This window comes from Helicoverpa zea, chromosome 29 (assembly GCF_022581195.2).
Source record: "Helicoverpa zea isolate HzStark_Cry1AcR chromosome 29, ilHelZeax1.1, whole genome shotgun sequence".
Lineage (NCBI taxonomy): Eukaryota > Metazoa > Arthropoda > Insecta > Lepidoptera > Noctuidae > Helicoverpa > Helicoverpa zea.
The window spans coordinates 1,657,282-1,672,863 of NC_061480.1; the positions used below are offsets into that span (position 1 = coordinate 1,657,282).

Here is a 15,582-nt window from a genome sequence, read left to right on the forward strand (position 1 = left end):
TGCATTAAAGTTAATTTCGAGCTGTTTGCTTACTTTTTACTGCCTACGTTAGGTGAGCAACAGCTTAAATCATTTAATACTAAATATGAAATTATATATAATAATACTGATTTTGATGACATATATTTGAATGTAATAGAAACATTCAAAATAAAATTTACCGAATTTGAACATTGTCAATCCGGATGGTCATTTGTTTCAATAAATCATTTAGAAATTAATATAAATAAATATTGCCCTATGCGGGGTGGTACTTATTTAGAGCTACCAGATGTTATTAAAAATACAAAGAGCTGTTTGAATATACATAATAATGATGAATACTGTTTTTTGTGGTGCGTAGTTGCAGCATTATTTCCAGCTAAAAATAATGTTTGCAGGGTCAACTCCTATCCACATTTTAGTACAGTACTTAATACACGAGGAATTTCATTTCCACCTTCACATAAAGATATAAAATTATTTGAAAAAAATAATTGTGACTTGAGTATTAATATTTATGGATTTGATAAACATGGTACTATAACTGGACCTATTTATGTGACGAATTGCAGGAAAGATAAACATATAAACTTACTGTACTTTGAAAAACATAATAAAGGTCATTACTGTTTGATAAAAAATCTGCTACGTTTAGTACGAAGACAAGTTTCATGTCATAAGGGACGAATGTATTTATGTGAGACATGTTTACAATTTTTTACTTCTGAAATAAAGTATAATTGTCATAGTTGCTCTCAAATTTTAACCGTACTACCTGATAAGAACAGTACATTAAAATTCAAAAATTATGAGCGAAAGCAAAAAATTAATTTTGTAATATACGCTGACTTTGAAAGTATATTGTTAAACTGTAAAATGGAACAGAATGATAAAAATACAGTAAAGAATAAAGTACATCAACCGTCCTGTTTTGCTTTCTATGTGTGTTGTTCTCATGATAGCAGCTTAAATAAATTTGTATCATATAGAGGATCTGACTGTGTGGAAGTATTTATTAAAAGCTTGATTGAAGAAGTGAAATTAATTCATAAAATGTTATTAACAAAGAAACCTATGAGACCAATGACAAGAGATCAGACTGATAATTATAATAATGCAACTACATGCCATATTTGTAATGATTTATTATTTGATGATAAAGTTTGCGATCATGATCATATAACATCTGAGTATAGAGGTGCGGCACACTCGCAATGCAATTTAAATTATAGAGTTTGTCCCTTTATACCCGTTATATTTCACAATTTAGTTGGCTACGATTCTCATATATTTATAACTGAATTATCAAAATATGAAGGTGAGATAAGAATTATAGCAGAAACTAAAGAAAAATATTTAACCATAACAAAAATAATAAATACTGGTAAAGGATGCAAACCAGCACAAATTAAATTTATAGACTCGTTTAAATTTCTTAGTTCAAGTCTTGATAACCTGAGTAAAAGTTTAACGGAGAATGATTTTGTTCATTTATTCACACATTTTCCGAGAAAAAATCAATTTAATTTAATGCGAAAGAAAGGTATTTACCCATATGAATATATTTGTACATGGGCTAAATACAATGAAACACAACTACCTGACAAGGATAAATTTTATAACTCTTTACAAATGAAACACATAACTGATGATGAATATAAACATGCTCAAAATGTGTGGAATCTTTTTAATATTACTTCTCTTGGTGAATATACTGACTTGTATTTAAAGTGTGATGTACTATTATTGTGTGATATATTTGAAAGCTTCAGAAACATTTGTCTCCAGCATTATAAACTTGATCCTGCATATTATGTAAGTTCACCTGGATTGAGTTGGGACGCTATGCTCCTTTACACAGGTGTTCAGTTAGAAATGATTCATGACTTAGAAATTTACGAAATGTTGGAAAAAGGAATACGAGGTGGGTTAGCTCAATGTTCTCTACGATATGCCAAAGCGAATAATGTTTATTTACCTCATTTCGATAATTCAAAGCCATCAACTTATTTAATTTACTTAGACTGTAATAATCTTTACGGATATGCTATGACGAAAAAATTACCCGTTTCAGAATTTAAGTTCATGACCGACAATGATATGAAATATTTTAATGTGCTTAATATTCCCGATAATTCAGAGTTCGGTTACATTTTAGAAGTAGATATAACGTATCCAGATCATTTACATAATTTACATAGTGACTTGCCTTTTGCTCCAGAGAAATTCACTCCTATTGGAGGGAAAACGCAAAAACTAATCGCAAATTTGTATGATAAATATAATTACATCATTCATTATGTTCATTTAAAAGAATGTCTCAAAAATGGTTTGCTTTTGAAAAAAATTCATAGAATCCTTTGTTTTAGACAAGAAAGTTTTTTAAAAAAATATATAGATTTGAATACTAGACTACGGCAAGCAGCTTTAACTTCATTTGAAAGAGATTTTTTTAAATTGTTCAATAATTCAATTTTTGGAAAAACAATAGAAAATAAACGAAAGCATGTTGAAGTGAAATTAATAAGTAAATGGAGTGATTATTCGAACAAAACCAACAAAACAGTAGGTGCTGAGAAATTAATCGCAAAACCTAATTTAAAAAGTATTTCCGTATTTAATGAAAACTTTTTAGCTATACAACTCAGTCTAGAAAAACTTATATTAGATAGACCAATATATGTTGGATTTGCGGTATTAGAATACTCTAAACAACATTTGTACAATTTTCATTATAATTTTATTAAGAATAAATATGGTGATAAAGCTAAATTGTGTTACACCGATACAGACAGTTTATTGTATTTAATTAACACTAACGACATATATAAAGATATACGACAGAATTTAACAGAATTTGACACAAGTAATTTTGAATCTAACAATAATTACTGTATTCCAAAGGTCAATGAAAGAATACCTGGTTTATTTAAGGATGAATTAGGAGGTGACCCAATTATTGAATTTATAGGCTTAAGAGCGAAACTGTACTGTATAAAATCACTAAAAATGCAAATTAATAAAGCTAAAGGTGTATCAAAATCTATAACCAGTAGTTTAAAATCACGTAACTATAAGCACGCTTTATTTAAAAATTTATCTTTAAAGCGAAAGATGAATATGATCAGATCAATGAAACATGTGCTATTCTCAGAAACAGTAAATAAAGTAGTCCTGAATAGAATAGACGATAAAAGGCAAATTTTAAGAAACCAAATTGACACTGTACCTTGGGGTCATTGTAATCACGTATGCTAACTAATGTTAACGACTTTTTTAACTTTAATAATAAAAAATTATTGTGTAATTGCAAAGTGCAAATTATTGTGTGTTGTAATATATGTAATAAAATACAAATGGAAATAAATGATTGTTATATGAATCATAATTATATGTGTTTTATTTAATTACCTACTGAGGTTTTGTCATTTACGATATTTAAAGTGATTTTCTCATGTATAAGCGTTGCGTGAAAATAGCCTCCTCGAGTAAATTAGTATATTCGGTATCGAGTATATTCGGCGCATCCAGGGTGGTTAATTTCGATATTATCTTGATTGACTGGCTAATATTTTTTTATCAGTTGATTTTATTCTTATATAAAATAAAGTCTTAGTTGTAATGAAAGGAAAAGAAATCCCTGATCTCTTGTAACTATATAAATACCAGAACAAATATTATTTATGTCAGACACAAAAATGAAGTGGATTAAACACCCGGTATCCTTAGCAGTTAAAAATATTGATGTGAAGGAGAATACGCTGCACTCGAAACATAGCGTACTTCTCCCGAATAACATCCGCAGTATAATATGTGGTCCTTCGAATTGTGGAAAAACTAACGTCATGTTAAGCTTATTAATTCATGAAAATGGGCTAAAATTTCAAAACGTATATTTGTATTCCAAAACAAGCTCACAATCAAAATATCGCTTTCTCAAAGAAATCCTGGATAGAGTTCCAAGTGTGAAACTATTTATTTTTACATTCGATGAAGATGTGATTCATCCTAATGATGCATTACCTAATTCTATAATAATATTTGATGATGTGGTTGGTGAAAAACAAATAAACATACGTAATTATTTTACAATGGGAAGGCACAGAGCAATAGATTGTTTTTACTTATCTCAGACATATTCAAAAGTACCAAAGCAGTTGTTACGCGACAATGTTAACTTTCTGATTATCTTCAAACAAGATGATATAAACTTAAAACATATTTATGATGAACATGTAAGTTCAGATATGGAATGGTCTAAATTCAAAAATCTCTGTTCAGAAGTATGGCGGGGTCCATACGATTTTTTGACTATCAATAAAGACTGTGATTTGAAACATGGCAGATATAGAAAATCATTTGATAATTTCATTAACTTTGAATAATAAATAAATTTATCTTTATCTACCATATACCTAATGATTGCTTCACAATTACATAGGAAGTGCATGTAGAAAATATATGGTCAAGGGACGTTTGTACTTTGTATGAGTAATGAATCATGGAAGGTATAGAAATAATTTTGATATATTTTGGAAATTTGATGAATGTTGGTGGTGGAAACTGATACAATATATAATTATGAATACCATATAAATGAAAACTAGTATTATTTCTTCCATGAGTGAATGCAGTCGTTTAACGTAAGATGGAGAAAAATATTAGAATAGAATTAATGAAGTCAGTAGACTCCATTAAGAATAAAATAAAACAAATGAAGACCCAGGAATACGCTATGAATTTGTCACTCGATAAAATGCTGAAACCTATTGCAGATCCTCTTAAAACCCTTGTTGATTCGAATCTATCTATAATAAAAAATAGGAATGTGGAAAATACAACTTTCAGTAATAATGACAGCATTGAATCTAATGACAATAATACTAGCTCATTTGCAAAGTTTGAAGACTGTTACGATCCTAAACAAGATTCTGAACTATTATTTGAAAAGTCGCCTAAAATGGGGGCACCAGATGACCTAGAAATTTCATTAGAAGGGCATGATATCCATGATATTTATGATGGTGTAAATATACCTTTCGGGATAAGAAGTGAAAATAAAAAATTATGGATGGGCAATTCAATAGTATCCTTTTCTAAAACGGAAAACTTGAATAACGATAATGTAATTATGGTTAAAATCGACGACAGAGCCTATAATTTAACCCCTGGTCTAAAAGAACTTTTACTTCGAAGAAAACCGGATTTAAAATTAATATCTGAGAGAGATAAGCTTGTCTATAAGGATATGTTGCATTTTACAAATGCACACAAAAGAGATTTTAATCCTAATGGTCAAATAAGAGGAGATAAAGGAACAAAATATCGTGCAATCATCAAACCACTGCTTTCCGTCATATCAAATGATAAAACTCCCATTAAACAAGGAGGAAAGTTGCCAAAGCTCAAGAAATACAAAAAGAACACTGATTTAGTTTATTGGGATGACCCAAATGAACTGGTTGAGAGATTGCAGTTATTAGTTGCATCAAGAGATGCTGGCAACACAAACCATGATAATGAAATTTTTTCAATAATTGAAGAATTAAAGGAAGCAGACATTATTAAAGAATAAATAGTAAAAGTAAGGTGCCTTTTATTCAGTATCACATTAAACTTGTTAAGAGAGAGATATTAAAACTAGAAAAAAATAAACATGAGTAAAGCCGATGTGGTCAACGAAATTCATAAAAATGCTAGAGTAAACTTTTCACGAAGACACGTTATCATGAAAGATATAGATGATCTATGGCAAGCGGATTTAATAGATATGCAATCAATTTCTAAGGAAAATAAAAAATTTAGATTTATTCTCGCCGTTATTGATACATTTTCGAAATACGCATGGGCCTTTCCTTTGAAATGTAAGACCAAAGATGTTGTTAGTAATACTTTCAAGACGTTATTAAACCAAGGACGTGTGCCTAAAAATCTGCAAACTGATAATGGGACTGAGTTTTATAACAACACATTTAAAGCACTTATGAAATCTTATCATATTAATCATTATTCAACATTTTCAACAAAAAAAGCTTCAATTGTTGAGAGATTTATCCGAACACTAAAATCTAATCTGTATAAAGAATTTAATTTAAAAGGTAACTATAAATGGGTAGATAACACTCTTGATAATGTTGTTTATAAATATAATCACACTCATCATCGCACAATTGATGAAATTCCTGCAAGTGTAAATAGTAAAAATAAAAAACATATATTGGAAAGATATATAAGTTTAGTAAAAAATGAAAATACAAAAAGTAAGTTTAAAGTAGACGATTATGTGCGTATAAGTAAATATAAGGGAACTTTTGAAAAAGGATATACACCCAACTGGTCAACAGAAATATTTAAAATAAAAAAAATACAAAATACAACTCCTGTTACATATTTAATTGAAGATACAATTAGAGGTCAACCTATTTTAGGTGCATTTTATGCACAAGAGCTTCAAAAAACGAAACATTCCAATGTATATCTAGTAGAGAAAGTTCTAAGAAGTAAAGGAAATAAAGTTTTAGTGAAATGGTTAGGTCTACCTTCTTCTGAGAATAGCTGGATTGAAAAGTCGAATAAATTGTAACAAATTAATTCACTTAACAACACTATTTATTAAGTGTTCAATTCATAACTTATCAGTCTTATGATGTGTATTGGAGAGAGCAGTCTTCTCAATTGGATAATAAATAATTTACCGTTTGAGTTACATTTACCAGGCTATAAATATTGTGGGCCTGGCACAAAAATAATTAAAAGACTTAGACGTGGAGATAAAGGTATTAATAAATTAGACGAGTATTGCAAGGAGCACGACATCGCTTATCACAAGTCATCAAACTTAGAGGATCGTCACAAGGCAGATTTAACTTTGTTAAATATGGCGAAAGAACGAGCAGCTGCCTTGGATGCAAGTCCAGGTGAAAAACTCGCGGCACGCTTAGTACGCAACGCTATGTCAATGAAAATTAAAACTGGTTCTGGTCTAAAGAAATGTAGCAACAAGTGTTCTCAAAAAGATACAACTGGAAAAGGATTAAAAAATAAGTTTAAAAGCGTTATTACCAAAACGAAAAAACAAATCAAAAAATTAAAACCAAAATGCAAAAAAGCAGCGATAGAATTAGCTATGGCTGCTGCCAGAGAATTAGCTGATAGTTCATCCATCAAACTTCCTCGAGTCATTCCTATACCACGAACAGGTGGAGTGCTACCTTTAATTCCTATATTTGCGGGATTATCTGCTGCTGGAGCTCTAGCAGGCGGTGCAGCTGGCATTGCTAAAACCATAAATGAATTCAAGATGGCTAAAAAACTGTTAGCTGAGTCAAAGAGACATAATGAAAAAATGGAGGCTCTTTGCATAGGAAAAGGGCTACACCTTAAGCCACATAAAGATGGGTTTGGAATATTCATATCAAAAGAAAAAAACTAAGACTTCGGCTACCCAATCGCGCTTTAACTAACTTGGACATTTTAAAGTATGGAAATAGCATCCCATATTTTAGAGGTGTCTTTATGAGAGATGAGCTCCCTAAATACCCCTTCAAAAAAGAATGTGGTGTTATTAATTTAGATAGCTCTAAAAACTCTGGCTCTCATTGGGTAGCCTATGCAAAATACGACGATTACATTGAGTATTTTGATAGTTACGGAAATCTTAAGCCGCCAAAGGAATTTATAAAATATGTGGGTTCTAAAGTGAACTACAATTATGAAAATATACAACGTGACCATCCCTTTAATTGCGGGCATCTTTGTATACACTTCTTAAACAATTTTTGGTCAACAAAGCAATAAAATAAACGGGATCTTTCATAACAGTCCAGTATATAAGCATGTCTACTACGGTTACCATCTCTGGAAATACATCAGAACTGGTCTCGTATTTTCAACCACCTCTTCATTTATCTGATCAATACGAGTGCGGTTTACTATACTTTTCAGTATTGAATTCAAGACCAGATATTCCGATTAAAACTAGCACTCTGTCTGTGATCAAAATTGAATGTGATCTTGTGTACGGTTCATACTGCAACGGATTACCAACACATTTTATTCATGAATTTGTATCAGATACTTCGCTAAGTCATGATTATATAGAGATACCACAAAACGTTATTTACTTTCCAGTGAACAAAAATATAATTTCATCCATATCTGTTAAGATTGTTGATCAATTTGGTCACTGTATTAACTTCAAAGAAGAATATATTCAGTTACGTCTGCACTTAAGAAAATCAAAATGATAGTATATTATAAAAACACTGGAATGAAAATAAATAGGTTTATTTCTTCTGCGACCGCTAAGGTGCAAGGACGTAATACAAAAATTAAGAAACTGACTAAAGCAAATAAAGACTTTCTTAAAGCCCTTGGGTTTAAAGTATGAATATGCTACAGATAACTGAATTACCGCATTTCGACAGTTCGATTGAAAGTTATGAAATCCATACATACAATCCCTACAATAACAGCTTTAGAGAAAACGATGAAATCAGAATCCCCATACATCAGCAAGACATATACGTGCTACCATCAGCCAGTTCAATTTACATCGAAGGACAGACAAGGCTGTTCGGTAAAGATGGGAATCCGATCAAGAAAACTGTTACGTTCACTAATAACCCTGTTATGTCTTTGTTTCAAGACATCAGATACGAAATGAATGGTATCGAAATAGACCGTATTAAAAATTCGGGAATTACGTCAACAATAAAATCATACATTTCATTAAATGAAGCAGAAAATAAAGTTGCGGCTTTATGGGGTTGGAAATTAGCAGGATTTCAAAGTGATGGACATTTTAGTGCTGTGATACCATTGAATAAGGTTTTAGGGTTTGCAGAAGATTACAATAAAATTGTGATAAATTGTAAACATGAACTTATTTTGAGTAGAAGTAACTCTAACTTAAATAGTGTTATCCTTACTGATGATGTTGTTAATTTTCAAATAGATATACAAAGAGTTCAGTGGAGGGTGCCACATATAAAAGTGTCAGATCGAGAACGACTAACGCTTTTAAAACATTTAGAAAGAGATAGACCTGTTCAGATGGCTTTTAGAAATTGGGATTTATATGAGTATCCCTTGCTACCTAAAACTACAAAGCATTCTTGGTCAGTTAAAACAGCTTCACAATTGGAAAAGCCTAGATATGTTATATTTTGCTTGCAAACTAATAGGAGAAATAATAGGACTAAAGACAGTTCACTATTCGATCATTGTGAAGTGACCAACGTAACACTCTTTTTGAATTCGCAATATTATCCCTACGAACCTTTGAGTTTAAAGTTTTCTGAGAACAAGTACAGTATATTATATGATATGTATGTGAAATTTCGTCAGTCGTACTACAACAGTCCTGTAGACCCATTGCTAGATCTAACAGATTTTAAAGAAAAGGCCCCCCTTTTCATCTTGGATTGCTCAAGACAAAACGATAGTTTAAAAACCGGTCCAGTGGACGTGCGGTTAGAAGTGGAATGTTCCACACCAATACCAGATAAAACAACTGCGTATTGTTTAATTATAAACGATCGACTTGTGGAATACAAACCTCTCAGCAACATAGTGCGCAGGTTATCATGATTGCTGTTGTTGATATTCAGGGATTTAGAACAGAAGCAAATGAATTTATATTAAAAGAAATCGCTATCTTGTGTAACAAAAAATTACAAGTGTTTTTAGTTAAGCCGCCATTTCCATTTAAAAATTTAACGGACTCTGAAAAGAAGACAGTTCTTTGGATTCAACGTAACAAAAAGATATATTGGAGTGAAGGATTTGTACCTTATTCCTATTACCAGACTTTGGTTTTCGATATATTAAGAGATAAATGTGTTTATGTTAAAGGTTCAGAAAAAGTTTTATGGTTAAAGCATATTTTAGAAAATAGTAATAGTAATATATTTAATTTAGAAGATAAGGGTTGTTCTAGTTTAGTACATTTATATGATCAATATAAACATTCTGAAGATTTGTATAATTGTATTTATCATAACTCTGTATGTGCTTTTAAAATATATTGTGTTTAAATAAATGGTGCCATGATAATAAATTTTTTATGCAATAAAAAAAACTTGTTTCATTTTTTTATAATATGTTTACTATCTCTCCCAATCCTATACAATCACGTTTATAAATTGCTTGCAGCATTAAAGCAGTGTCATTCTTCGTTTATAATTATTAGCATCAAGAACTAGTACTAAATAAATAAAATATGTTTCAAACTGAATATAAACCTCGATATGATATGTATAATACATACAAAATACGTGAATTATCCTTTAATTATTATTGGGGGACGAGTAACTCAAGGAAAAGATTAGTGATGGAAATGGCTGATGCGGGATTCTTTTATTACGGAAATAATCCATATGATAAAGCAGCATGTTTTTCATGCGGAGGTGTTATAGAAGATTGGGAAATTTATGATGATCCTTGGATGCAGCATGCTATAAATTTTCCACAGTGTTTTTATTTGAACGCTGTGAAAGGGGGAGAATATGTCAATAAGTGTCAAAACATCGTAAATAATTGTGTTAGGGAGAAATCTTTCATGTTGCAATGAAAACTATATATGGAAGAGCATCTAATGAATGATGTCATACAATACATGTCTCATTATTGTAAACAAAGTGCATGAAGCAATTCGCTATTTTGTTACATATTCGACGACACGTTTGGCTTAATGGTTAAGACCCCCGGTCACAACTGAGTGCAATATAACACGTTCTTTATCCATCTAAACCGAGTGTCGTGGGTTCGATTCCCACACGAACAAGAGTTGATATTTGTTCGGGTGTGGATTTTGTAATTGTTTCTCGATACTGTTAATTTAAATAAAGATATCGTAAAAATAAGACCCAACGTATTTCATTAAACACCTGCTAAATATTAAGCTCCAGAAACAGATAAGATCAGAATTACACACACACACACACACCCTCACACACACCAGATATCAGATCAGGTTAGATTGATTGATAGGTAGTCTAGTAGGTATAATTCATGTGTGGAATTGGGGTTCCTGGATTTTTTTGATCCAGGAACCCCAATTCTACACTACTATCGATCTCAGTGGCGTGCACTTGGAGAGGCCTATGTCCAGCAGTGGACTGCGATAGGCTGATGATGATGATGATGATGATGATGATGATGATGGCGTCCACGGCCGATTTCGGCCACGGCGGCTGTTCTCAAACAAGGAGATCAGCCAGCTGCGCAGGACATATTATAGTGCACGAGCATTCGCACAGACACAGGTGCACTCACTATTCCTTCACTCTCATAACCCGATGGGACGGCAATCCGACACGACCAGAGAGAGATCAGGCGCAGGACCGACATTTACGTGCTCTCCGATGCACGGGTGAATCAATCACCAATCATCATTAAACATTACAACAATTATAAAATACACCATTGAAATTAGTCAGAAATAATAGGTATGTGGTGCTATGCTTTTATTTAGAACTAGCTTCTGCCCGCGACTTCGTACGCGGATCCTGTCCCTTATGCCAGCGACTATGGGGTCAGCAAAATCAAAGATCTGAATAGTCGCAATAGACGTGACCATAGGGATAAAAGTAGTGATTCTAATTAGACCGCATTTAAGTTGTGTGTGGCAAAAATATTACACGTAGGTATTATTTCGTAAAAAAACATTAAATAGATGACAAAGTCGTGGTGACTTAGTGGAATTCGTGGTGGTTTAGTGGGTAGAGAACCAATCTCTCAAGTATGAGCGTGCGTCTTTGATTCCAGGTCTGGCAAGTGCCTGCCAATGCAACTTTTCTAAGTTCGTATGTACTTTCTACGTATATTTTGGATACCAATGACCGTTATTTGGAGGGGATGTTAAACTGTAGGTTCCGACTGTCATTGAACATTCTTGGCAGTCGTTATGGGTAGTCAGAAGCCAGTAAGTCTTACCAAGGGGTAACCGGGTTGTGGAGGTCAGATAGGCAGTCGCTCCTTGTAAAACACTGGTACTCAGTTGCATCGTGACTGGAAGTCGACCCTAACATAATTGGGACAAAGGCTCTTGAGATAATAACGACAATAATAATGAGATATATGCACCGCAAGACATCTGAGGCTGATGACGGGGAGTAGCGACCCCGCGGGGCTATATATACTGAGTTCTCCAGGGAGAGTATACTGTCCCCCATCTCCGGCCGGTCGGAGTGAACCATGACGGGGGTAGGTCTCACGCCTCTGGCTTGGCTTGGCCGTCCAGAGTGGAGTCGCTAGAGCAGGATTAGTGGCCCTGCTCGGAGGGTAGGTGCCTCATGGTAAGCACAGGGAGCGCGTAATCCGCGTTTAAAGTCCGCCGAGGTATCCTCACCCTTCAGCCGCTCATGTCCCTATTGCCCTCTTGTTGCTATTCAGTGACTGGTTACAGTAAGTGAGGTGGCGAGTCTCCACCTGCCGTTTTTACATGTACCTAATACATTGTCATCCACTAACATCCCATCAAAATAGCCCAAGTAGTTTTCCTCCATAGTTAGCAATAGTTTAGCACAGAACCGGGGATTGTCTTTTTTTTAACGACGTCCACCGGGGATTGTCCTTGGGTTCATTTCTATAGTGTATAAAGGGATAATCGTCGGTTTTGTGTCACCATTTCATTAAAGTTGTCTCAAAAGGGCTTCAGCGTGTTGGCTTCGACCCCACGTTTGCCTCCCAAAAATTTGGAACTCTGTAGTCCCGAGGTCTGGAAGAGATATACAAAATAATAATGAAGATAAAACGCAACAAAGTTAGAGAGTGGAGGCTCGTGACGCCACGTCTAGGTATGTAAAATTTGTACTAAGCAGTGACTTAACACGAAATTCAAGCGTTGTTGTATCTTCGTTATTATTTGTTTGTGAGAGAGAGAAAAGAAAAATGCGTGTCCATTATTTTAGGGTTATCTAAAAGACGGACTAATTACTTATTTTGATTCACTATACCTATTTCATAACATTCATTTCTATACATTTCAAGTGTAGTATTGCTCTTGAAGTTCCACATCAGGTGTTCCAGATCTTCGATGTTTACACGTCAATAGAGAGTGCTTATCAGATTGAACCACTTTTGCTAAAACGTCATATCTTTATTTTATTTTTTATTTTATTTATTTAGGGACAATTAACAACCACAATATACAATACATACTGATAAATTAACAATAAGGGTGAGTGATAACAATATTGTGGCCCACTGCATTATCCTCATTTTAACAAAAATATTAGGTAATGAGTGCCACCAAATGAGCATTATTAATTCAATAAATACGATACATAACAATGGTATTAAAACATTACAAATAAATAATTAATTAAAATACTGCAAAACGAAAAAAAATCAAATCACCATCATAATCACAATAATAAACAATAAAATTATAAAATTATACAAAATCCAATTTAACATTAAAACAATACAGCACAAAATCGGGGGGGAAGCTATAGTCTAGCTGGGCTCCTGGGTTTCCACATTAGGTGTTTTACATCTTCAATTTTTATAAGTCAACAGAGAGTGCTTATCAGATTGAACAACTTTTGCTAAAACGTCATACCTCTATATGCTATAGTCTAGCTGGGCCCCTGGAGTTCCACATCAGGTGTTTTAGATCTTCAATTTGTATAAGTCAATAGAAAGTGCTTATCAAATTGAACAACTTTTGCTAAAACGGCATACCTGTATATGGTACAGAGAAGCTGGGCTCTTGGGGTTCCACATCAGGTGTTCCAGATCTTAAAATTTATAATCTCAGCTGAAAATGCTCATCAAATGAAACAATTTTTGCCACGGCACCATATTTGTATCTCTTATAGTTTTATTGGTCTGTTGGAGTTCTGCATCAGGTCTTCAAGTTGAGTTCGAAGATAAATTATAGCCTATATGTTGACCAGGCCTAATACTGATACAACAAAGAAAAAATCATTGAAATCCGTTCAGTAGTTCGGAAGATTAGCGTGTACAAACAAACAGACATACAGACATACAGACATACAGACATACAGACAAACAGACAGAATTTTTTTTTTGGATTTGTGCTCCATTACTGTTTCTAAACCCCACCCAATTATTATTTTTTTAATATATTCAATGTACAGACACAGCTTTTTTACAGATTTATTATATGTATAGATTTAGATATTTTTAAATGTAAATGCTCCTTCCGATAGCCATCAATTTACAAAATAGCTAATATCTTTAAAATGGCTGACCTGATTTCAGAATCATTCAGATTTTCATCAGTGAAACATGCTTTTTTCTCTCTCTCTCTTTCCTGCTATCCCCCATAGTGGTGAGGTAAGCTTTCCTAATTTTTAATGTTCTCTAATTTTCCACTTTGCTCTATGTATAACAATGCTCTTGGACACCTGGCACTTCTTAATGTATTAACATCTGTTTATCTATTTGGAAGCTATGGTGCCACTGACGGACAGACATATATTGGGGACTTAAATAAAACTGAAAAAAAAAAAAATATTTTTTCCAGACTGCAGCATCAGCTCTTCGCGAAGCAGACAAATGGGCAGCCCTAGCTACTTCTCTGGAAGATATCCTGGAATCTGGAGTACCCACTCAGGGTGAGAAGCTGGCGGAGTTATCAGAGCAAGTGTCTGCTATGACTGCCAGCCTTGAGGTACGTTCCTCTAACTTATGCTTGCCTGGTAACTTAGGTATGTCCTACTTCTCTGGAAGATATCCTGGAATCTGGAGTACCCACCCAGGGTGAGAAGCTGGCGGAGTTATCAGAGCAAGTGTCTGCTATGACTGCCAGCCTTGAGGTACGTTCTTCTAACTTATGCTTGCCTGGTAACTTAGGTATGTCCTACTTCTCTGGAAGATATCCTGGAATCTGGAGTGCCCACCCAGGGTGAGACGCTGGCGGAGTTATCAGAACAAGTGGCTGCTATGACTGCTAGTCTTGAGGTAAGTTCCTCGAGTTTATGGGCGCCTGGTACCGCGGGTATGTCCTAGCTACTTCTCTGGAAGATATCCTGGAATCTGGAGTGCCACCCAGGGTGAGACGCTGGTGGAGTTATCAGATCAAATGGCTGCTATGATTGCCAGTCTTGACGTAAGTTCCTCGAGTTTATGGGCGCCTGGTAACGTGGATATGTCCTAGCTAATTCCCTGGAAGATGTCCTGGAATCTGGAGTGCTCACCGAGAAACTGGTGGAGTTATCAGATCAAATGGCTGCTATGATTGCCAGTCTTGACGTAAGTTCCTCGAGTTTATGGGCGCCTGGTACCGTGGGTATGCCCCTCGAGTTTATGGGCGCCTGGTAGTTATCTACCTTCCAACCCAGTTAGTTACCCGACCTCCTCAGCCCGGGCATTACCCATGCAACCCAATACCCCTAAGTAAGCTGGCTTCTGACTTTCATCGACGACTGCCAAAGATGTTAAAATGACAGCCAGCACCTACAGTTACCGTGCTCTACGAAACACAGTCATTGGTGTCAAGATATACTAAGAAGGTACATAAAAAATTAGAAAAGTTGCCTCGGGACTTGCCGGACATGGCATCGAATCCACACTCATACTTGAGAGGTTGGTTCTTTACCTACTAGGTTATTTAACCTTACTCACTAA

The 15,582-nt window shown here is 34.1% G+C and overlaps 1 protein-coding gene across 3 annotated transcripts in view; it reads left to right on the forward strand.

Annotated features, from left to right (window-relative positions):
• Positions 1 to 15,582, forward strand: part of LOC124644070 (conserved oligomeric Golgi complex subunit 7) — a 52,173-nt gene that overhangs the window by 7,681 nt on the left and 28,910 nt on the right. The window contains exons 5-6 of one of the 3 annotated variants that reach the window (XM_047183276.1): positions 14,480 to 14,570; positions 14,716 to 14,771. In XM_047183276.1, coding sequence (XP_047039232.1) covers positions 14,480 to 14,570; positions 14,716 to 14,771 — 147 coding nt within the window. Of the gene's footprint in view, positions 1 to 14,479; positions 14,627 to 14,685; positions 14,772 to 15,582 lie in introns of all 3 variants that reach the window. The other 2 variants (XM_047183275.1, XM_047183274.1) reach the window with 2 other exon arrangements.